Source organism: Ictalurus punctatus, chromosome 14, assembly GCF_001660625.3.
Source record: "Ictalurus punctatus breed USDA103 chromosome 14, Coco_2.0, whole genome shotgun sequence".
Classification (NCBI taxonomy): domain Eukaryota; kingdom Metazoa; phylum Chordata; class Actinopteri; order Siluriformes; family Ictaluridae; genus Ictalurus; species Ictalurus punctatus.
The window spans coordinates 19366361-19391740 of NC_030429.2; the positions used below are offsets into that span (position 1 = coordinate 19366361).

At 39.9% G+C, this 25380-nt stretch overlaps 2 protein-coding genes across 2 annotated transcripts; one reads left to right on the plus strand and one right to left on the minus strand.

The window, feature by feature from the left end:
• The first annotated feature begins 2989 nt into the window (after window positions 1-2989).
• On the plus strand, window positions 2990-13385 carry twf1a (twinfilin actin-binding protein 1a). The gene is given in 9 exon segments (NM_001200900.1): window positions 2990-3074; window positions 4557-4634; window positions 7656-7834; window positions 8623-8718; window positions 9270-9374; window positions 10219-10344; window positions 11913-12063; window positions 12862-12983; window positions 13108-13385. Coding segments are annotated over 9 exon segments (1053 nt in total). The 5' UTR covers window positions 2990-3049; the 3' UTR covers window positions 13279-13385.
• Window positions 13386-14738: 1353 nt separating this feature from the next.
• irak4 (interleukin-1 receptor-associated kinase 4) lies at window positions 14739-23386 on the minus strand. Its single transcript, NM_001201185.1, is given in 11 exon segments — window positions 14739-14867; window positions 15643-15801; window positions 15951-16013; window positions 16282-16468; window positions 18225-18334; window positions 19215-19329; window positions 19572-19636; window positions 19779-19939; window positions 20438-20623; window positions 21233-21378; window positions 23225-23386. Coding segments are annotated over 11 exon segments (1380 nt in total). The 5' UTR covers window position 23386; the 3' UTR covers window positions 14739-14840.
• Between the last annotated feature and the right edge of the window lie 1994 nt (window positions 23387-25380).

Genomic DNA, 25380 nt, shown 5'->3' on the forward strand with positions numbered 1-25380 from the left:
GAGAGAGAGAGAGAGAGAGAGAGTGACCGCTACTCTGACTCATTGTCATGCTCAAATCCCCCATACAGCCCACACCGGGAATGCAGTATAACACACACACACACACACACACACACACACACACACACACACACACACACACACACACACACACACACACAGTGACCAGTACCCTGACTCACTGTCATGCTCAAATCCCCCATACAGCACACACCGGGAATGCAGTGTAACACACACACACACACACACACACACACACACACACACACACACACACACACACACACACACACACAGTGACCAGTACCCTGACTCACTGTCATGCTCAAATCCCCCATACAGCACACACCGGGAATGCAGTGTAACACACACACACACACACACACACACACACACACACACACACACAGTGACCAGTACCCTGACTCACTGTCATGCTCAAATCCCCCATACAGCACACACCAGGCATGCAGTGTAACACACACACACACACACACACACACACACAGAGTGAGGCACATAAAATCCGAGATGGTGACTATAGGGACTTATATCTAGGTTGTAAATTTTACTCAGGCCATGTTGTAAGAGATGTGCAAGATAAAATTTTATATTTAGATGATATGATGGCTTAGAACATCTTTGCATCTTTGGAGCCTATACATTAAAAAACAAACAAATAGAATCATAAAATAGAATCTGAAATGGTTTTAATGGTTATAACGGAACTTGTATTAATTTTAATAGAAGCTGTAATGGTCCCTGTGGGTCTCTACTGGTCATTTGAGGCTATTGATTTCTATTGATGGCATGTTATGCCCAGTGGATACCATTAAGGACAAATAATGGTAATGGTTTTAATAGTTAGCTGATGGTCCATAATGATATTTGTAATGGATAAAAATTTTTGTGGCTTAGTGGTCAGCATTCTTGCGTTATGCCACTGTGGTTGGGGGTTCGATTCCCACCTCCACCTTGTTTGTGCAGAACCTGCATTCTCTCTTCCATGTTTTCCTCGTGCCTTTCAGGTTTCCTCTAGGCGCACCAGCTTCCTCCCCCAGCCCAAAGACATACAGGCTGTAGACTGCAGACTGTAGGCTGATTGGGATTTACAAATTACGCATAGTGTGTGAATGTGTGTGTGATTGTGCCATACAATTTGTTGACTCCCTGTCCAGGTTGTGCCCTGAGTTCTCTGGGATAGGCTCTAGGCTCCTCCGCAACCCTGTGTATGATAAGTAGCATGGAAAAAGGATGTATGAACACTGGCTCATGTCCAAGGAAAGATTTAGGACTTTGGTGCACACTATAATTTCCAGGTTTATAATTTCCAGGAATGGAAATCTAGTCATCTATGAAGCATGGATAATGCCACTAAGCCCTATGTAAGCTATATATTCCTGCCCAGTGTTCTCAGGAGCAAAAATCCACTGTGACCCAGACCAGGATAAAGTGCTTCCTGGATATGAAGATGAATTTGTCTGGGTTTGTCATATTTACAAGCTCTGTATCCCTGTAAAGAGAGCAAAAATCATTATACGTGGAATGTGAGGTTATGATGTCAGTATGAAGAAAAGATTCACATTTGTGTTCATCAATATGTGTAAAATTAAGCATAAAAATTATCAAAGTGAATCATCATAATTTTCTATTGTGTAGTGGGTGCTTATTTGCATGACAATGAGTCGGGTTTCCTTTGCTAAGCCAGTTCTGTGGTATCCGCCAAGCCTGTGTTTGTGCTGTAAATGAGGGTTTGCCAATAAACAAGAGCAAGTGCATACTTTTAATGACATCAAGTGGTCAAGCCTCTTCCTGTTGCAGACATGGGACTGGTCAAGCCATCTGGACAGAGTGGAACGACTCCTGAGAGAGTCTGACCAGAGGACACTTGGTGAGAGAAAGAAGGGGAGGTGAAGCTGCCGGGAGTCAGAGGATAGCTGCAAGCCTCCATGGGATCTAGGTACCAAGTGTTTCACCTGCTGAGCCGTTCCAAATAGGGCTAATTGGACCTTGTGGAGCCCAACCAATGAGATTACTGATAATGAAGAAAACCATGAAGATGGTTTTGGACTGCAATTGCTATGACAGCTATAGAACTGTAATTTCCACAAACAGTTTTGCACTCAAGTCTCCATCAGTGAACAGTTGATAACTTCAACAAAATAGACTTCATGTGAAAACTATAATGAATTTCCTGTCTACACAATTGCACTATTTGACAATGTAGTACACAGTTATAGAAGGGAATTATTTATGATTGCACTATCCGGTGTCACCCAGATGATGATGGGTTCCCTTTTGAGTCTGGTTCCTCTTAAGGTTTCTTCCTCATATCGTCTCAGGGAGTTTCTCCTCGCCACTGTCGCCTCTAGTTGGCTCATGAGGATACATTTATAAATGTAAAATTTATACCCTGAATGTATATATTTCTGTAAAGCTGCTTTGAATTGAATTTGAACTTCAACTCCAGATTGAATCTTGCGATCATCAGAGAAATTAGTTATATAAACAACTTATTGTCTTACAACACACAAAACACAACAAAAGTGTTCTTTTTGTAATATTAATAATAAATATTACGGAAAAGAATGCTATTTTTGTTGTATTTTTGAGTGATTATTAGCATATCCCGGTATTAAAAACTGTAGTACTATTCCGTAATAAAAAATATGAGCCAATCAACGCATGAGTCCCGCCCCTCCCCCCATCTCACTTGAGTAATGTTTTGGTCAGTGCTCTCGTTTCCACTGCATTTCCCCCCTTCTGAACAAATACCCTTTAGCCAACATTAAAAACCTATAAAAGTTAACTATATTTATTCAGGATAAACATATATTTATCCAGTGTATCCATTTACTATAATAAAAACGAACTCTTTATGTACGTATCACGAAACAGGTGCCGCTGCGCATGCGCACTTGCTCCAAACCGCTTTGAAAGAAAGCCAGACGACGACACTGAGCAGAGCCGGTCACGTGACTGTAGTTCTATTTCCTTCTTCCTGGGTTTTTTTGCTTTCTGAAATCAACCGCTCGCCTCGAAGGAGAAAATGTCCCATCAAACTGGAATTCAAGGTACATGTCTTTTTACTGTAGAGCTGTTTATTCCTGTACATTATGTCTTTTTTTTCCTCTGTGAAAGATGTTGAATGTGGAGATTCACGCGTCGGTCCTAGCAGAGCTGTGTGTGTGACAGCAAGAGAGTGAGAGCTGGCTGGAAGACATGGAGCTCGCTTTAGGGAGGGAGGGAGGGGGTGTAAATCAGTGTTAGTTTGAAGATGGTGCTTGAGATAACTGATATATGATGCTGTTAACACCTCGTTCAATCCCCGAGCCTTGACTGAAAGCGAACAACGGCAGTGTTTGGAAACCTGGGCTTCTGCTGTGCTGAGATAGCGAGATGTGGATGTGGAAGTGGAAATGGGCAACGCCTTCACCCACACAGCCGGCTCATTTCCAACTCAAATACCTGCCTGATCAGAAGTAGCACCTTCCCAGGCCATGGGTGTATAGCACAGTAAGGAACCACTAGGCTATGGTCCAAACTACCATACTAAACAGTATGTACATGGGTAGTATTTTATATTTAGGTCGGTAGTATAGGACTTCCCTTCAGAAAGAGCAGTTGCTCTGTATATATACATAAAAAAAAATCCAAACCATTTGTGGCTTCTTCCTGAATTTGGCGTAGTGGTTTGCACTGTTGCATCGCACCTGCAGGGTTGGGGTTTGAATCCCACCACTGCCTTCTGTGGGTGGAGTTTGTGTGTTCTCCCTGTGTTTCGGGGGTTTCCTCAGGGTACTTTGGTTTCCTCCTCAGTCCAAAGACATGCGCTGTAGGCTGATTGGCATTTCTAAATTGTCCATAGTGTGTGTGCGTGCATGTGAGTATGAGATTGTGTGCTACAATGGGTTGGCACGTTGTTCAGGGTGTCCCTCGACTTATGCCTCGAATTCCCTATGACCCCATGTAGGAAAAGCGGTATGAAAAATGAATGGATGGATAATTTCCTAGACTCAAGATCCCTTGCACAAGCATCCTTGTACAATGAAATTCATAATTTTGCATGCTCTGACAGATTCTGCAGTAGAAAATAAAAGATAACTAGTAACAAATAAAACAACAACAATAATACAAACTATTGTCCAGGTATAATTAGTAGTGGGAATGTTGCTCTTCTTCATGTTTACATGAGGTTAGGTTTTACGTAACTTAAGGCAATGTGCAGATTAGTTCTCAACATGAACATGGTAGAGTCAGTGCATGTTGTGTTCTTTATTTTTGTTGTTGTTGAACATTTAGTCTCACTTTGCAAATATGTGCCACGTTACAAAATCTTTCCAGAGAAGTAAACATGTTTTTGAGTGACAGGCTTTACATCCAGATGTGACACAGATGTGGAATTCAGCAGCTGATGTGTAAAAATCTGGCTCACTTACACTGAAAATGATTATGTTCCCCCCCTTTGCTGGATGTTTAATATATTATTATTATTATTATTATTATTATTATTATTATTATTATTATAATTTTTTTTTTTGCATTTTACCTTTAAGCTTCTGGAGAGTTGAAAGACATATTTGCCAGAGCCAGGAATGGAAATTATAGACTTCTGAAGATTGTGATCGAATATGGTAAGCAGGCACGAGAAACACAATATTTACAATATACTCTGTTGCAGTTATTAATTGCAGCGTATTGTGATCACGATATGTGTTGCAAAGCATTGCAAGGTTTACACTGGAAGGCCTGATTAATGAGTTAGTTAAAAGTTAATAAATAGTTATTAGTTATGTCACATGTTAAAGCTGAGATTCAGTCTATCACTCATTTTGAACGTCTCATGATCGGTGTATACACCGATCAGCCATAACAATAAATCCACCTGGTTAATATCATGTAGGTCCCCTTTATGCCTCTAAAAAGCAACACAAACACACCCAGCTGTCCACGTGATGTAAAAGAAAACGGGATTCATCAGACCAGGTCACCTTCCTCCATTGCTCCATTGTCCAGTTCTGATACTCATGTGCCCATTGTAGGTCCCTTTTTTTTAATTTTTTAAATTTTATTTATTTATTTTTTTTGCGCGGCTACACAGCCCCATACACAGCACGCTGCGATATACAGTGTGTTCTGACACCTTTCTATAGCCTGCATGAACTTGCGCTGCAGTAGCTATTTTATGGGATTGGACCAGACGGGCTAGCCTTCACTCCTCAAGCAGGTTCACCGGTTGATCTTCCTTGGACCACTTTTGGTATGTACTAACCACTGCATACCGGGAACACCCCACAAGACCTGCTGTTTTTTGGAGATGCTCTGACCCAGTCGTCTAGCAATCGCAATTTGGCAAAGTCACTCAGTTCCTTACTCTTGATCATTTTTCCTGCTTCCAACACATCAACTTTGAGAACTGACTGTTCATTTGCTGCCTGATCTACCCCACCCCTTGAGAGATGCCAATATAATGAGATAATCAATGTTATTCACATCACCTGTCTGGTTTTAATGTTATGGCTGATCGGTGTACAATAAAACATTTAGTACTTTGTAATAAGGCTCCCTAGGGGGTGACGTGATATGTTGTGCAGCTGTAGTGTGTATTGTATTGTACTAATGTTGACTGCTGAGCTATAGTGACACAACGAAAAACAATGAGATTTGATATGATATAATTTCCGTATCTGACTGATTACAGATTACAGTTTAGCTGGATTTTTCTCCTACAGCTGCTGCGTAAGTTAGTGAACTGATTAAACAGGCTGCATCCAAACCAGTATAGTATGGTACTGACCAATGTGTACTACAGGACTCATTAATATGTACTGATTTCTGTATCATACTGTTTTGAGGTGCTATGTAGCATGGTAAGGTAATATGCAATTTTGTTAATATCCAGTGTTATTCTACAACCTCAATTCTGAAAAAGTTGGGACAGTATGGAAAATGTAAAAAATAAACAAACAAAAAGAGTGATTTGAAAATTCAGTTCACCCTGTATTATGTTGAAAACACATTATTAACACATTATTTGAGGTTTTACTTTGTGAATTTTATTTATTTTTGAAAATTTACACTCATTTCAAATCTGATGACTGCAATACACTCCAAAAAAGTTGGGACAGTCGACTGTTTACTACTGTGTAACATCACCTTTTCTTTTAATAACACTTATTAAGCGTTTTGGCGCTGAGTGAAGACACCAGTTGGTTAAGTTTAGCAAGCGGAATTTTCTCCATTTCATTCATTATGCATTTCTTCAGCTGGGCAACTGTACGGGGCCTTCAATGCCGTATTTTGCGCTTCATAATGCGCCACACATTCTCAATGGGAGACAGGTCAGGACTGCGGGCAGGGCATGCTAGCACCCGCGCTGTCCACTTATGCGACCATGAGCTTGTAATCCGGGCAGAATGTGGTTTGGCGTTGTCCTGCTCTGCATGTCAGCATGTGTTACTCCACAATGTGTACATATCTTACTGCATTAATGATGCTCTCACAGATGTGCAAGTTACCCATGCCATGGGCACTGACACACCCCCATACCATGACAGATGCTGGCTTTTGGACCTGATGCTGATAACAGCTTGGATGGTCCTTTTCTCTTTGGCCCGGAGAACACGGCGGCTGTTTTGTCCAAAAACTATTTGAAATGTCGACTCGTTGGACCACAAAACATGATTCCACTGTGCTACTGTCCATCTCAGATGAGACCGAGCCCAGAGAAGTGGGCGGTGCTTCTGGACAGTGTTGATGTATGACTTCTGTTTTGCATAGTAAAGCCTTAACTTGCATCTGTGGATGCAGCGGCGAATGGTGTTGACTAACAAAGGTTTACCAAAGTATTCCTGAGCCCATGTCAGGATATCCATTACAGAATCTTGACGGTTTTTAAGACAGTGGCGTCTGAGGGATCGGAGATCACTCGCATTCAGAAGTGATTTTTGGCCTTGCCCTTTACGCACCGAGATTTGACCGGATTTCTTGAATCTTTTAATTATATCGTGCTCTGTAGAAGGTGAAATGCCCAAATCCTACCGATGTGTCTTTGGGGAATGTTGTTCTCAAAGTGTTGGATTATTCATTGACGCATCTGTTGGCAGATTGGCGAGCCTCGACCCATCCTTACTCTTGAAGGACTAGGCCTTTTTTGGAGGCTCCTTATATACTCTGACTAGACGATTACCTCACCTATTTCACATCACCTTCTTATTTCAACTTATCACATCGCTATTAGTCCTAAATTGCCCCTGTCCCAACTTTTTTTGGAACATGTTGCATGCACCAATTTCAGAATAAACGTTAACCTTCAAAAAAAAACTATGCAGTTGATTAGGCAAAACATCAAATACCTTGTCTCTTTACCTTTTCTTTTCTTTTCTTTTTTTTTAAATACAAGTCAAAGTACATTTACAAATCACTCCTCTTTGTTTTTATTAGCATTTTTCATACTGTCCCAACTTTTTCAGAATTGGGGTTGTAAATAGAAACAGTGCCTCAAGAACAGCAGCTTGTCTTTGAAATAAGCCGGTGTTTATTTGCATAATAAAGAAATAGAGTAAGCAACTAACATAAATATTGCCCCATTGGTCTGAGTGTAATTGATGAAATCACTAGCTTATTGTTTTTTTGTTATTTTTTGTGCTTTATAGAACAGCTTGTACTTGGGGACACCAAGCCGGCATCTCAGAGTTGGGAGGAAGACTATAATACCTTAGTTCTCCCTCTTCTTGATAAGGATCAACCGTGCTACGTTTTATACAGACTGGACTCCACTAACAGTCAAGGACACGAGTGGGTTTTCCTCGCCTGGTCACCAGACCACTCTCCTGTAAGAATTTTTAAATCTGATCAGATTGCATTGTGCTAAATGGATGGGGGAAATGAACTGTCCTCGATGGTACGATCTGGACTCATGTATGTTTAGGGCTATTTACCTTTGAGTGCTCTCTGAGTTTTGATGTTCTATGTAGCAAATCTGTTACACGAAGCTAAATACTTTCAAACAGAACATGTCCATACCGAAGTAGAATTGGAACAGGTTTGGTCTTGTCAGCAAAATCCTACAGTAGGTGTGGCTATAGGCCTAGATGTTTCTGAAAGTCATCTGCAGGTCTGAGTTCAGTGTTGCTGTTTCCATTTAAAAAGTCTAAATGCTGATCAGTGTAATGAGCGACCAGAGGAAGCTGATTTTACTGGTTAGTAGCCACATACGGCTTCCTCTGTTCTTAATAATGATGTCTGGTTTCCTGATGCTTGCATGTAGCCACTTTTCAGTGCAGGCTTTTTATGCAGCAAGTTCTTTCTGTGTTCTTATATGGAGCGTCTGCCAAGAAGTTTCAGTTCTTGTCAGCCACGCCCTTTTTTTTTCTTTTTTAAAAAAAAAAAAAACATTTTCACTTCACTGAACTATTTTCACCTCAGAGCAAATAATGATATCACAGCCCAAACATCTACATTTTTAAACAGAATATTCATTAAAAACAAAGTTAGGAAAGAGGTGTGGCAAGTTTTAGAAGTTGTTCTCATTTGAAATACAGCACTGTGATAGCATGGATTCAAGTTCATATTTACGTTTGGTTAATAATTACACTTTGGTTTGTTCGTGTGTCTCTACAGGTGAGAGATAAAATGCTTTATGCTGCAACCAGGGCTACAGTGAAGAAGGAGTTTGGGGGTGGGCATATTAAAGATGAACTATTCGGCACTGTAAAGGTATGTACGTTGTATAAGGAAAGTGATATTTGCACAGTCAGGACTAGTTTGTGATAAAGTAGTGTACTGGTCATTTAACAGGGTTAAACTATGACTCTAGAGAAGGAAAAAAAAAGTGGTGACTGTGCTACATGATTTGCTCCTAAATCTGTAGATGGAGGTTAGAGATGCATCAAATCCAGTAAACGATAGACAGCTGTCTGAATCTGTAATTGTTTTGCTTGTTATCTTTGTAAAGAATTGGTTCATAATGCAACATGTGAATCATGAGATATATATTACAGAGGATCTGCTAAGGGGGAAAAAAAGAGAAAGGGAACTATCTTTGTGAGCAAAATTTACTAGACAACACTGAAAACAAAACCGCTGTATAAAATTACAGGGTTTGCTATAAAACTGTTCCTATCAAATTTCTTCACATTGGCCAAGTCGGAATGTTCAGAAACGCCTAATTCACGTTTAAATAACATTTTAAATGTTTACTGACACTTTTCATTTCGTTTCATTTCATTTCATTTCATTTCACACTCTTTTTCCCTGTTCCTCCTCAGGATGACCTTTCTCTGAGTGGTTACAAGAAATACCTCATGTCCCAGGCTGCACCTCTTCCTTTCAGTGCTGCTGAAGAAGAGCTGAGACAGATTAAGCTCAGCGAGGTACACACCACTCATTTAGGTCAACAAAAACATTTAGGTCATTTAGATTTAAAACAATAAAAAAAAAAAATACAGTTGTAAATAAGACTTTGAAACGAACTCGTAGATCAGTCGCGGTGGCTCGGTTGTTATTGCTCTGGGCTGCTGTTTGGTTATGATTTCAAATCTCAGCACTGCTAAGCTGCCAGAGCTGGGCCTTTTCGCGAGACCCTTAACCTTCACGTGCTTATTTGTAAGTCACGTTTCGAGCAAAAAAGCATCTGCCATATGAATGTGTCATGTAAATGTAAAATTAGTTGGAGTGAGAGATGCTTGGACGCCTTGGGAAGCTGATTAGGTGAGTATCTTTTTAAATAGTGTAGTGTTAGTAAGGCTAAGTTTATTATTCTTTGGCTCAGTGCAACATTATTCCATGTGCTTTTAAAGAGCAGTTTGTTTTGCCCTGTGCAGTAACTGCTGAGCTCCTCATTTTCGATGGGAATGGTGCGTCACGAGGTCATACCCATATAAGGAAACGCACCGAAAAAGCTAGACCATGTCTCATTCTTGAAGCTAGCCAGTCAGAGAAGGAGAAATCGCAAAAAGGAAGTGACTATGAGAAGCAAGTGATACTGCAGTGGTCTTAGGAGTGCTAGATTATGTTTTTTTTTTTTTTTTTTTGTCAATAATGTCATTCATCCAGACATTATTCAGGGCAGGGTTACATCCTTTATTCAGCTGCATTTAGGAAATGATGAAGAAAGCTGCTTATGTATCCTTTAAAAAAAAATTATTAATGTGTGTAGATTATTTAAAGATTGATAGTATGCAATAACTCATTTGTGCTGAATGTGTGTGTGCACAGGTGCACACTGACATCAGCGTGGACACCAAGCAGCAGACGCTGCAGGGTGTGGCTTTCCCTTTGCATGGGGACGCCATGCAGGCATTGCAGAAGTTCAAGGACAAGAGGCTCAACTACGTCCAGCTGGTAAGCACGACACCAGGAGTGAGCGAGGATGAGATACAGTATATTCACCACGTTTTCCCAAAAAGTGTTGCTGTGCAAGCAGTGTTGGTTTGAAAGAGCCGAGTGGAGCAGCCAGGACTTGATGCAGTCACTGTAACACTATTGATTCAGGTTCAGCTGGTTTAGATGTGGAAGACAATAACTGAAATAAGATGAGCACTGTCGTACTGTAACACAATGATCTGAAGTCTTTGTCTAGATTGCTTGCCAGATATAATGGTAGGAACTCAATTGCTCAGTCAAGCCTATTATAATGTAAAGAAAAATGCTCAAATAAATATTAAAAAATGCAGTGGATGATGATTAATTTGGCAAAACACTGAAAATATTGGTGTTTGATGAATAGTGATGTGTGTCACTTTCACCAAAGAATTGCTGAAAGGTGGAGGAAATAAATACACGGCTTTTGCTGCTTACTTATGAGAGAACAATTATACCTCAAGTGCTTTCTGATCAAACATTTTTCTCATTAAAAAAAAAAGAAGTTATTTTATGTTGTATACTAATATTGTACTGTATACTAATACTGAAGGAATATATGGTGTGCTACTCATTGAATGTAATTTCTATGGACATACACCACCGGTCAAAAGTTTGTGGACACGACTGAACTGTTTATCATGATCTTAAAAACCTTTTGATCTGAACGTGTGTGATTAAGTGTTTGACATCGGTGTCGTAGACAAAAATATATTCGTGCCGACGTACTCATTTCTTTCATTAGAAAACGAACATTTTATTTACAAACAAATATATTTAAACGGACGAGTCCAGCGTAGGTGGGAACTCCTTTAATACTGTTTAAAAAGCATCTCAGGGGGATTGTTCAAGAAATCGATTGAGAAAATGCCAAGAATACATTTCTGGAAATTCTAGGCAAAAAGGGCGTCTACTTCGAAGATGCTAAAATATTTTGAATTTTTGAATTTAAAATTATTTTGAATTTTTTATCACAACATAATTCCCATAGTTCCATTTGTGTTACTCCAGAGTTTTGATGACTAAAATTTATCAAATAAGAGTTTTGATTCTAAAATGTGGGGAAAAATAAAGAATGAGTGTGTCTAAACTTTTGACCGGTAGCGTAAGTACAAAACACTGCTACATAACACATGCAGCACAAATATTTGTAGATTATAGTTCATATTATAACAATTGCAAACATGAAATACAGTACATCTCATCTATTTTATCCATGAAAAGTCCGACCCAGTGTATTTATAGCTACACCAGTCATATCACTCCCTCCCCAACCCCCCCTTGCTTTTTCTCTCCCTCTCTTTTTTTTATATAAATATTTTACCCTTCACTTGTATAATAATAACATGCAAAGGAGTAACCCATACATGCAGTGTAATGGGAGTGGTCTGTAATTTTGAGACCAGGAAGGTGGGAGAAATGGGTATACAAGTCCATGATTTGATTGTATTCATGAAATATGACAATTTGTAGTAATGTGACAAAGACAGCAACAGTGGCATGTCAAAAGGCTGAAAAGATTTGACATCTCTTATGTCGTTCGTCAACAGAAAATTGATTTTGCCAAGGAGCTCATCATGTTGTCGAATACCGAGCTGACAGAACTGAAAGATTTACCCAAGAGGATTCCTAAAGACGCTGCACGCTACCACTTCTTCCTTTACAAGCACTCACATGAGGGAGATCACCTGGAGTCTATAGGTAAATGTCTTTGTTTGTTGCTGTATCTTTACTGTAACTCTGGCATATATAGTGTGTGTGTGTGTGTGTGTGTGTGTGTGTGTGTGTGTGTGTGTGTTATGGTATGGTAAACCTGCTGGATAACTCTGTGGCTGAATTCTGAAATCAAGAACACTCATGAAATCTTTAATGGATTTTCCCGCATGTAGATGTATAAGGATTTCTTAATGAACTTTCTAAGCTTGCCTAGGATTTTTGCAAAGATCACAGTAGGTATATAATATTGGATGCGATATAGGTATATACAGTAGGTAGGTATATAATATAAAAATATAGGACAGAGGGCACAGTGGCTAAGTGGTTAGCAGGTTTGCCTCACACCTCTGGGGTTGGTGGGCAGAGTTTATGTATTCACCCCGTGCTTCTGGGGGTTTCCTCCAGGTACTCCTGTATCCTCCACAAGTCCAAAGACATGCGCTGTAGGCTGATCGCCATTCCCAAATTGTCTGTAGTGTGTGTGTGTGTGCGATTGTGCCCTGCGATGGGTTAGCACCCTGTCCCAAGATGTCCCCCGCCTTGTTCTCAGAGTTTTCTGGGATATCCTCCAGGCTCCCCTGCGGCTGTGTAGGATAAGCGGTATGGAAAATGGATGGGTGGAATATTGGATGATAAGTTAGATCAACAAATAGCAGTCTGCAATTGCTTTTAGACAATTAGTGTGTTGGGAGTCTTTCAGCACAACTGAAATGGAATCATTGCATGCAATTTCCTCCCTTTTCACTGTTAAAACTGGTTGTTAAACCATTTTCTCTGTTGCAGTGTTTATTTACTCGATGCCTGGCTACAACTGCAGTATTAAAGAGAGGATGCTTTACTCCAGCTGTAAGAATCCTCTCCTAGACATGGTGGAGAACAACCTGCAGATGGAAGTAGAGAAAAAGGTACGAGAACTTTTATAATATTTTTCCTCTAAGTTGCATCTAATAAAAAAAACAAACAAACATTTTTTGCACAAGCATCAGTTGGAACACATTTTCCTAATTTCTCCGTATCTCTTTCTCACAGCTGGAAATCGATAACGGGGAAGAGTTGACGGCTGACTTCCTATATGAAGAGGTCCACCCCAAACAGCATGCGCACAAACAGGCGTTCGCTAAACCCAGAGGTCCTGCCGGAAGGAGAGGAGATCGCAGGATCACTCGACATCCTGGAGATGGCGAGGAAGCTGACGATTAAACGCACATCTGACCGCATTCCCTCTTTTCCCTGTACTCCAGTGGAACATTCCAAACAATGGAGGCCTGTTTTACACAAAGCTATCTACCTTTAAAAAAGAAAAAAAAGAAAAAAAAGCATATGTATATTTTGTCCCCAAATTGACGCAAAGACCGCAGCCTCATAATGAACTATGCACGCACTAACTCATGTGATGGTTTGACCTCTGTAGCTAGCTAAATTTGGTTGAAAAGAAATGACGTGAACAAAAAGTGTTTATTAATGCCAGGAGTGCACAATCAAATCTTACTCTAAATGCAGTACCATAAAACATACATACGACACACTGGCATCTTTGTGGTAAATACTACACATTTACATGTTTATAAACACCAGCATGAATGTTGGTATAACATATTCATTATAGGAAGGCGCCATTTACATCAGTAGAATGTACCATTTTGAAAATCTTATGAAGGTCAGCGAGTGCAGTAAGAATTGTTATATTATTGGACGATTACTACTTTAGCATGAGCATGTACGCTCTGAAATGTGATCAAGAACAAAAAGACCTCCACAAAACCCATTTCTTTCTTTCTTTCTTTCTTTTTTTAAAAAAATTCCAACTTTAATGTCTGTAAAAAAGAAGTATTTTTTACATGAGGCTTAAGTTATAGATGTATTCCACACAACACCAAACACTGTATGCTCACATTTATGAACTCTGGTCACAGATATTTTAACATTAGACACTGCTTTTTATATCACAATAAAAGTATCATTTTTGATATAACTTGACTGTCACGTGCTCATGTTCCCATTTGCCAAGAAAGAAAGAAAAAAGTGTTTTTTCCTATGCAAGTGATGTACATTTTAATGCAGTTGCATAGAATTCGGGCTTGTTTTCATGTCCGTAGCATGGGTTAGATTGGCATTCTGTTTAATATAGCTACTGGTAATGAAAAAAACAAATAGCAGTCAGTAAACCCAGAGTTGTATAAACATCTCGACACACTGGGTAGAAAGTGAAGCTGCAATATATGCTTCGTGTGAAACTTTACACTGTTTAGATGAGAGGAAAAAAAAAAAAAAACAGTTGATGAGATGAATTGGCTTTAGAATTTGTATTCAGTGAATTACTTGAAATAAACAGTTACGATAATAATTTGCTCACTTTATGGCTATTATTGCTTTTTCTCAGGCACTGGTGTGTACTTCGTACAATGTAGCACAAGGTGTCAGGAAAACTACTAGCATGACGATATATAAGCCAAACCAAATGTGCGATAAACCACTGTTGAACATCTGCACGAGCCAACAATCATGTAAATGGAATTATATAGTGAATTATGTCTCATGTTTGGTGGTCTTGAGAGTGTTTTTCTCTGTAATGTTTTGTTTTTTAAAGAATAAAAAAATATTTAAAATCACAAACGACTTCTTATTTCATTGAATAATAATAATATCAAACCACTTGCTGATTAGTTTGAATTTCTTTAATAAGGCCATAAAGTACAAATATTTACATAACATTTCAGAGTTCAGTCTCTCATTGCTCTGTGTTGGGTCTAGGTGATCAAGATTTAAGATCCCTCCAGCTCAGCAATCACCTAGCAGATAAAACCACAACACAGAAAAAATGAACCTTATCCATTTATCTAGATTTAAAATAGATGCACTGTATTGCATCGAGAAACATTATGCAAACGATGCTGATGTGAAGCTAATGCACTCCTTGTCTTGTCAAAGCTTGTACATTGTAATGCATATTTGTAGCACTTATCAAAACCGTGTTTTGCCCTAAAGCCGTATTTGTTTATTATCACACTTCGGCATTTGACACAATGACACTGTGCACAGCTGAATTTAGTGATGGACATTACGTTACGGCTCAGAAGGACGAATACAGCTTAATAAAGAACACACTGATGTGTTTGCTCAGGGCCGTAATAGCTGATCTCAGAGTCACGTGGAAACGTGATTGGTGTAGTGACCAATCACCAAAGTGGTAAACTGGCACAAATTATATATATAGTCCTCCCAAAAGGAGAGAAAAAAATGACACAGATCTTAGGTATAGAAACCAGAAATAAAACTGTCAATATGTTTACCAAACATATACATTATCTTTCATAAAAAAGAAAAAAAAAGAGGAAAAAAAACGAGCTTACTTAAACATGGCAACTGGAAATACCACCAACCTTACACACACCGGGTTTCCCTGGATAAACCCTTCCTACATAGCCTGCATTTGCATACCAGAACATACCAGGCTCTTGATCCAATAATACTTGCTTGTCAAATGTTTCATAGTAAATCCTATGAGATTTTCAGTGCCGTGTTTAAACAAACAAAACAAACAAACATAAAAATATCAATACATACCTCGTTCATCAGTGGCCTCCTGTTCTTTCTTTCATTCAGGCACTGGCTGGCCACGTTGTACATCCTTTCCACAGACTCCATATCCAAATCCAGGATTTTCTTATCTATAAACTCCTCTAGTGTGATCTCCTCGTCCTCGATCTCATCCTTCATCTCCATCTGAAGAAGGCAACAGATGTGACATTACAGAAATATAGATGGAAAGACATGAGGTGTGTGATTGCGCTGCATGAATAAGGTTGAGAGTGTTAATAATAATAATATTATTATTATTATTATGAGAATGACATTCAGTGCTCTGGACTGACCAGAAGTTTTGGATCCCGGTTTTCATCGACAGGAGGGAGTCCAGACAGAATTTCCAGCAGCACCTGAAAGAACCGGGATGTCATATTTACCGTGGCCAGAGTATGTATGGTTTATTTGTTACCGCTATAAACCACTGGCTGATGCGTCTTCATTGTAATGTTGTGTGTTGACTATATGCTTTACTACTTACTAATTCCAAGTGAAGTGTATCTCCAACAATTCCAATTTGAACCTTGTCTATTACAAACGTTACAGTAATGTCTTTTCGTGTTGTGATTACACGATTTACAGTGCCACATTCCATTTGTTAGGAGTTTAGCCTTGACGTACCACTCCGAAGCTGAAGACGTCTGATTTTGGGGTGATCTCTCCTCTCAGGGCCTCTGGTGCCATGTAAGCCGTCGTACCCACAATTCTCTCGGTAATCACCGTCGTGCATGAAAGCTTAGCCGATGCTCGCGTTAAACCAAAATCTGAAATCTTGGGGACGAACGATTCATCCAACAAGATATTCCCACTGCAAAGTAAGACACATTTTGTTCATATTATTTGATTCAAATTCACTCTGATTATTCATTTTTTAGTTCTTCACAGGGACTGAAGCCATCTGCATCAAGAGTTTGGTATGTGTGACCAAATATCAAACCCGTTTTCAAACCCGAGTAAGGTAGCAGAAAACCAACAGAACCTAGGTACAGTCCACACCACGTATGAAAACAATCTGTGCCTGAGGGTGGGAGTCAAACTCGATTGATTTGATTAAACTTTTAAGGTGTGAATGTTTGCACTGGGTGCGTTGCACAAATTGGACTGTTCGTGATGGGGTGCAGGGCTAAAGTTGTGCAGGAAGGTGCAGTGTGTGCACGTACATCTACAGGTACAGGAACGGACAAATCAGTCAGCTCTCCATCATCACATGACAGCTACCAACCAGGATGAGTAGAGCAAACACGTGCTCTCTTTAAGACAAGTGCTGCATCACACGGCATTTTAACACACTGTGCTATCTGCCCTGTTCTGCATACATGAGCTCCGAGACGCCTATGATTGGCTACTATCTGATTTACAGAGGAGAGAGAGTAAGGGGGCTTTCACACTGGCAGTTTAGTCCGAAACACAGCACGGTTTGCATGAAGAATTTGTGATGTGAAAGCTGTCATCCGGACTGGGAAGCGCACCGCGCTACCGAACCCGAGACTACCTGTAGGAGGTTGTCTGAGTTCGGCTGCACTGGAACTGTGCCACGATTCCCGTGAACGCAACTTGTACTCGCATCTGCACTTGTTCAGGAAGTAAAGTAACCTCCGCATGTGTTTTAGCCGATGACGACATCATTAGTTTCCACGACACGTGTACCATGAGTGACAGGGGAACACTGTGGGACACAGAAGAGGCCCACTGCTGCGCATAATATCTGTTACGCATAATAGCACCAAAAAAAACGTCGCGCTGTGTTCTCTGTGCGCTTTTGTGATGACGTAAGATGAACGCAAATGCACCAGGGTTCGATAGAATCAGGTGAGTATGAAACCAGACCAACACTGCAGAGGGAACGATCACACTCGAATTCAGACTCCCAGTCGTGGATGCCTGTAGCATCGTTCATATTCGAACATGCGATTTCCAAAGTATACGGTGAATGCTTTTCTGTTTCAAGACTCGGGAGCATAAAATACCTTTTACGTGCAGTGTGAACATAAAACACCAGAGCTCACAGCCACATGTTCGCCAACAACTTGCTGACTTTTTGTTGAGGACGCAAACAAGATCTCAGAGACAAAAGGATAATGGTTAACTATGATAACTATGGTCAAGTCGTCCATTATGAAAGAACTGATATGCTCATTCGTGTCTGTATTAATACAATTAACTAGTTAATTACTGTAGCTTTCCATATTTTTATTACATTATGTAATAGCTACCACTTTTTAGCCTCCACAAACCAAGCGTTTCCAGGAAACCACAACATAAGACTGTGAAGTAGATTGGAGCTTTCACTTGGCCATTGTGTTAACGAATGCATTTAATATTCATCATGTCTTGAATGCTGGTTATGGGATTAAATGAACATTAATAAGATCAAAGTGACATACTGGTTGTTTTCTAAGTGCGAACATGACCTAAACTCTCACAAAAACCTCATCTTTGTTAAATAAACAGGCCTACTATAATGCAAAAGGACTGCACATTAGTAAATTATATAGTAGTGACTCCCTGAGGTATGGCGTCCAAAGCTGATCAGGACTATCCTAATGGATCAGAATTTTCAGTACCTTTTCACATCTCTATGTATGTGGTTGTTGTTGTGAAGGTACTCGAGGCCTCTGGCTGTTCCAAGTGCTATAGCACACCTCACTTGCCAGGACAAAGGACTGCTTCCGTCCTGCACACAAGATTATCCAATAATATTTTATATAAAGTACATTATATACAAGCCACTGTTACTTGGTTGTAAACAATATCTAATTTGCTAGGTTTGGGTTAAACTGACAACTCGATTGCATGTACAAGTAGGATAGAATTTGTGTGTAGTCAAATCAAGTCAAGTTAAGTTAAGTTAAGTCAAGTGGCTTTATTGTCATTTCAACCATGTACAGCTGGTCCAGTACACAGTGAAAGGAAACAACATTCGTCTAGGACTGTGGTGCTACATGAAACAACACAGAACTACACGAGGCAACACAAAACTAAATAAGAGCTACACATTTATACATAAAGTGTACGTGTAAAGGTCTGCAAACAACACAAGATAGTACAATAACTACTAAAAACAGGATAACAGGCACAGTAAGAGACAGTGTAGCACCGAACAGTACACAGTTCTAGTGTGGAAATGTCAGATATAACAGCTAGTGCAAAAGATTAACAATATAATAAAAATGCTGTGAGTGTAAACATAACATGCCATGACATAGAATACAGCAGATAAGCTTATACCATATATGGGCATAGCAGTAATTGGAGTAGCAGCAGGTAGTCAGTACAGAAATGTGCAAAAAACTGAATTGTTCTGGAAAAACGTAATGAAAAAAGCGTTCAAATTACTTTAGATTGGGATGCAAGATGTAGGATTCTCAATTTATCCATTTAAATCTGAAACTTGCTTACGGTTCAAATAACTACAAAACGACGTCCACTGGAAACATTTGATTGGTGTGCTGATATAGTGGTAAACTGCTTCAAATGATAAAATAGTCCACCCAAAAGATCTTAAGTATAGAAACCTGAATGAAAATTGTTAGTCAAAAAAATTTATGACTCACCAAACATGCTAGTCGATCCAATAACGAACCATTAGACATGTAAGCATAGACTAAACATGGATACTGGCCGTCACAGGAATAACCGACCATATTCACCAGATTCACATGTTTTAACCTGAAAATAAAAAAAAATAAGCCACATATTATTTCCATTAAAGGAAAAACTCCTATAGACAAAATAAACACTGGCTCACTGTCCATCTACTGAGTAACCATATGAACAGTTAGCAAACTTAACATCTAAATAATAAATATTACGCTGTTACACTTATTATGAGAGATCAGTGATACAGAGGCAGAGGGGAAAATACGGACACAGACAGACAGACAGACAGAGACTGCTTATTGTTAACTCACATCTTTAGTGTTTGAATCTCTTGATTGAACTGAGACCTGAGCTCCTCAGGAGACAGGTCATCTACCTATGAGCAGAAGATCACAAATAAAGACCAGATTGCACACTGGTTCATATCTGTTCACATATGTGTTGCTTATTCTTGCATACAATTATTACCAGCATATTGTATGTGCACTTGAATGTACGTACATCACTCAGTTACTTACCAAATTCAATTTCTTTACTGCCACAGGCTTGATGTTGTGCAGACCCTTGAAAACGATTCCGAAGCCACCCTCCCCCAGTCTGCTGCCTCCCAATGAAGCTGGCCGTTCATCCCAGTTGCCTGTGATTCGTGTCAGCTCACGATATGTGAAGGAGTAGAAACCTAGATTCAGGGGAGCAGAGAATATGATTAGCTCTTATTGCAATCATTAGTGAAGTCTTAGTGGTTTTTGCTTATTAGTCTCAAGATTGTAATAAGGTTTATGGTTTTGTTTATCTAAGTGTAGGGCCACATTAAGATTTAGTGACTTGAATTGGTAACTTTGGTTACATCAGTATTTACACAGGAAAAGCTTACACAAGTGCAGATTGTTCAAATTGCCTCCAAGATTTGAGATTGCAGATTGTGCAATTCATGCCTCCAAGATTTTTTATTTCATTTCCCCAGACTCAGAATTGAGTCATTTCTATGGAAACATTTTAATGCTTTGATGTCTTTCAGCTAGAACGCTAAACTGTACCACGTATTACGTGACTGAATGTTGATAGACATACAGTGAGTTACCGTACATCCTGACTCCTTGGGTCACCTTAGGACTGGTACACACTGATGTCTGTACTGGAATTTCAACATTATGTGAACACACATGGACGGACATACCTTCTTCATCAGGCTCTTCACTCTCCTCCGGTCTTGTTGTGCTGTCAGGCAACGTGCTAGGCGTTTCTTCTTTTAGCTGTGCTTTGTCCAATTTTACTGCACAAAGCTGAGTCTGCTCCCGGTGATATTCAGTGGGTGGATCCTCGACTGCTCTCCAATGTGTGGCAACAGGTGCTGCAGTTATATCTAATTTCGGAGGCATATCAATAATAAATGTGATTTTGTGACATGACCATAGTGACAATGATCTCAGACTTTCATGAGTTTCATAAACATGTTTGGGCTGTGGGGTTTGAGCAGGGTTTAATAGTAGAAAAATAACCAAGGAGCCATTAAAATCCTACGAATAAAATGTTATGGTTTATAATAGTAGGTAGTTAGGTAATCAGAGACAATAAAGAAATAATAATAAATAAAGAGACTTTTAACTATAGAAGCATAGTGGAGAACATTTAGGAGCTTATCTTCATTTTCAATGGTAGAAATGGTTTAGCGGGCCACAACCTCCTATAAAAATTTGTTATTGTTTTAATCACAGCTAATGGCAGTATCCAGATGCAATTATGTGTGACATGGAGTTACACAAATCTGGAGCATCAAAAAAAAAGAGAAACAAGTCAGAAAAAAATAAAACAAGTGAAAAATTTAACCAATTGTTGTCCATGGTTTCTTAATTACGGGCCCTACAAAACAGGCCAAATAAAACCATTCTTAATATTTATTATTATTATTATTATTATTATTATTAACACACTGCAGTTGTTTTGGTATTAATGTTTGAACAAATCCCCTTACCTGGCAGTAGTACTCTGGCAGGTGCAAGAAGTTTGTGTCTGATCAGAATTTCCACCAGTTCCCCGACTGTGCAGTTTGTGGTACCCCAATCATACAACAACTCCACTGTAGGACTTTTACCTTGGGTCACCAACCTCTCAAATCTCCTGCAAACAAAATAAAGAAACATTAGAAAACAATACCGTCAAGCCTGTAATCTGTTAAACTCCTGACAAATCTGCCAGCTTTTCTTTAATACAGTATGTGACCTTTTGGTGTTTTGTTTTAAGGTGGTGCCGCTTTTCACCATTCCTTTCATCATGTTGAAGCTGGATGTCAAGTCTGATACTGAGTATCCCATCAGGGCTGATAGCAACCTAGCAATAATCTACCAACCACATGGAATACCACAGCAACCACTTAGCGACATCCTACCAACCCCTTAACAACACTAAGGACTTGCTTAAGATGCAGAGTAGCAACAACCTACCAACCACCTGGCAACACTGATGACTTGCTTAAAGGGATAGTTCACCCAAAAATGAAAACTGTGTCATCAATTCCTCACCCTCATGTCGTTTCAAACCCGTAAGACTTTCGTTCATCTTCGGAACACAAATGAAGGAATTTTTAATGAAAGATGGAAGATTTCTGTCCCTCCATTTACAGTCCAGTAACCAAATCTTTCAAGCTCCAAAAAGTTCATAAAGGCATCATAAAAGTAACACATGTGACTCCAGTGGTTTAGTCTCAGTTGTATGAAGCAATACGAATGATCTGAGTGCGCAAAAAACCCAAAACAATGGAAATCAAGTCTTTATTCACAAAATAACTTTACTTCCGCATAGATCCGCATTCACGCATGTGTGTCGTGTTGATGTGAGAGCGGATAAAAAAATGTCCGTTCTCGTGATACAACAGGACCCGGAAGCGCTGCACCGTTCACAGCAGAGGAAGACAGACGCTGTACACAAACTGAGTCACACAGAACAATCAATGTAACAAAGATGTCTGCAGATCTCGACATAGAGGAGGACTTGCATTTTCTGTCCGCTCTCACGCCAACACAACACACAGTTGTTGTGGTTCTCTCGTAAATGCGCGTCAGAGAGCTATGCATAACTAAAGATATTTTGTGAATAAAGACTTCATTTTAGTTTTTTTTCTGCGCACACAGAGCATTCGTATCGTTTCATAAACTTGGGATTAACCCACTGGAATAACATGGATTACTTTTACGATGCCTTTATAAGAATTTTGGAGCTTGAAAGTATTGGTTACCGGACTGTAAACGGAGGGACAGAAATCTACCAGGTTTCATTAAAAATGTCTTCGTCCGAAGATGAACGAAACTCTTTCGGGTTTGGAACAACATGAGGATGAGTAATTGATGATACAATTTTCATTTTGGGGTGAATTATCCCTTTAAGCTGCACAATAGCTATGGAATACCATAGTAACCACCTGGCAAGACCCTAGCAACCCATTAGCAACACCAGGGACTTGCTTAAGATGTGCAAACGCTATGCATTTTGTTCAAGAAATGCACAATACTAGTTATAGTATGGGTTATTTGGTTTCTTGTTCTATCCTGGTACTTGTTTTCATTGTTCACTTCATGCGGAGAGATGATACTGAGAATTCCATCCGGGCAGATATTAACCTGAAATACCAGGTTGGTATCATCTCAGGTTTATCTATAGTCTTACACTCATGCATGTTATGCTACAAATAAAAACATGACAATGACTGACGTGACATAGATCATGCAAATGACAACACATCATCTGTTCTGCAAAATCCAGTAACAGAAGGTTACATAGTTGATTTAGTTACTGTGATGTATGTTTTGGTATATACTAATCTCTAAATATAATATTTTCCTAATTTTTTGTAGCTGATACGAATATTTTCATGGGTGAATCGATTCCCAAACGAGTCGTGTATCGAATCAGTATTGACCAGGAAGCTGCCATGTCTCAGAAACAAACACTTGTAGTAATAATACTCTACCTGAGGTGTAACTGGGTGTACCTCGGCTCTCCTGTGTCTTTGTGTATGTCTACAAGGACACTTTTCCACGCGTCTTGTGGGTCCAGAAAGTCAGAGAGATTTCGCAGAGTGGAGTGGCTCAACTTCCGCACTAATGTCTCTGAGGTGATACTGGAGCTCATACTCACTGCTCCTGGTTCTTTACGAACACTACCCTGCCCTACACTCGAATACACCGCTTCTCTTTCGTTTTAAAACCAAAGCTCCACTTTAACAGCACTGGTAAATGGTGCATGAATCGTCAGACTAGCAGTAATGAGCTTTTTTTTTGGTTTTGTTTCGTGTGCTTGGGGGTTTTCCCATATTGACCAACTTCCTCTGTTGTAGGTCATTTCCCCTGTAGGTTTAACTTTATCAGATGAGAACTGAAGTTCAAACAGAAATCACTCGCCGCATTATCTCATGCAATTATGAAATATAATTACGATTACTCTTACGTATTTCCACAAATCAAAACGTGTACATTCGCTAGAAGATAGTTATAGACTAGCGTTGTACGATGGGTCTCTTCAGTATATTTCAGTACACAGCTCAGTGCTGCCCTCCAGTGGTGGGATCCTGAATGACATTTGGTAAATGGTAAGTGGTCTGCACTTATATAGTGCTTTTTAATTTTTTTTTATTTTTAACCTTAACGGTTCTACAAAGGTCTTTACACTGTTTCTCATTCTCCCATGCACACACACACACACACACACACACACACACACACACACACACACACACACACACACACACACACACACACCAATGGTTGCAGAGCTGCCATGCAAGGAGCAAATTGGGGTTCAGTGTCTTGCCAAGGACACTTCGGCATGTGGAGTCACGTGGGCCGGGAATTGAACCACCAACCCTACGATTAGTGGACAAGGGTTAGGGTTAGGGGCAACACATCCATCCAGTTTCTATAGCCTTATATACTGGGTCGTGGGGAACCTGGAGCCTATCCCAGGGAGCATCAGGCACAAGGCGGGGTACACCCTGGACAGGGTGCCAATCCATCGCAGGGCACAATCACATACACATTCACACACCCATTCATACACTATGGACACTTTAGACATGCCAATCATGCCCTGTATGCATTTTCATGTTCTCCCCGTGCTTCAGGGGTTTCTTCCGGGTACTCCTGTTTCCTCCCCAGTCCAAAGACATGTGCTGTAGCCTGATTGGCATTTCCGTAGTTTGTCCGTAGTCTGTGAAGGTGTGTGTGATTGTGCCCTATGATGGGTTGGCACGCTGTTCAGGGTGTCCCCCACCTTGTGCCCCAAGTTCCTTGTTATTGGCTTAGTGGCTTAGTGGTTAGCACGTTCACACCTCCAGGGACCAGGGTTTGAGTCCCGCCAGGGCCATGTGTGTGTGGAGTTGGCTATGGGGGTTTCCTCCGGGTACTCCGGTTTCCTCCCAAAGACATGCATGGTAGGCTGATTGGCATGTCTAAAGTGTCCGTAGTGTATGAATGGGTGTGTGAGTGTGTATGTGATTGTGCCCTGCAATGGATGTCCCTGGTGTACCCTGCCTTGTGCCCGATGATCCCTGGGATAGGCTCCAGGTGCAAGATTTCATGATGTTTCAGCAAGTATGTTGTTGCTGTAAATTCTTACAGCATAAATTCTTCCAAATGATTGAAAAACATGTTTTAATTGATGATTTTAATTGTTATAATAGGAATTATATTGGTTTGAATGGAAATGGTCCCTCTGGGTCTTCACTGGTAATTTGTTGCCTTCTATTGGTGGCATGTTATGTCTAGTGAATACCATCCTACTACTTAATGGAAACCATTTGGTAATGGTTTTAATGGTTAACAGCTGATGGTTTATAATGGTACTTGCAGTGGAAACATTCAAATTTCCTTTTTTTTTTTAAGATTAAATGAAATAAAAATTACAGAAGGGGCATTTGTGGTGCAGAAATTATTTTGCCTTTTTGAAGTATAATTTACAGTGTGTATCTCTGCCTCTGTCTGTCTCTCTCTCTCTTTCTCTCTCTCTCTGTCTCTCTGTGTGTCTTTCTCTCTCTCTCTCTCTCTCTCTCTCTCTCTCTCTCTCTCTCTCTCTCTCTCTCTCTCTCTCAGTCTTTCATTATGCTGTCTCTATGTCTATAAACCACTATCT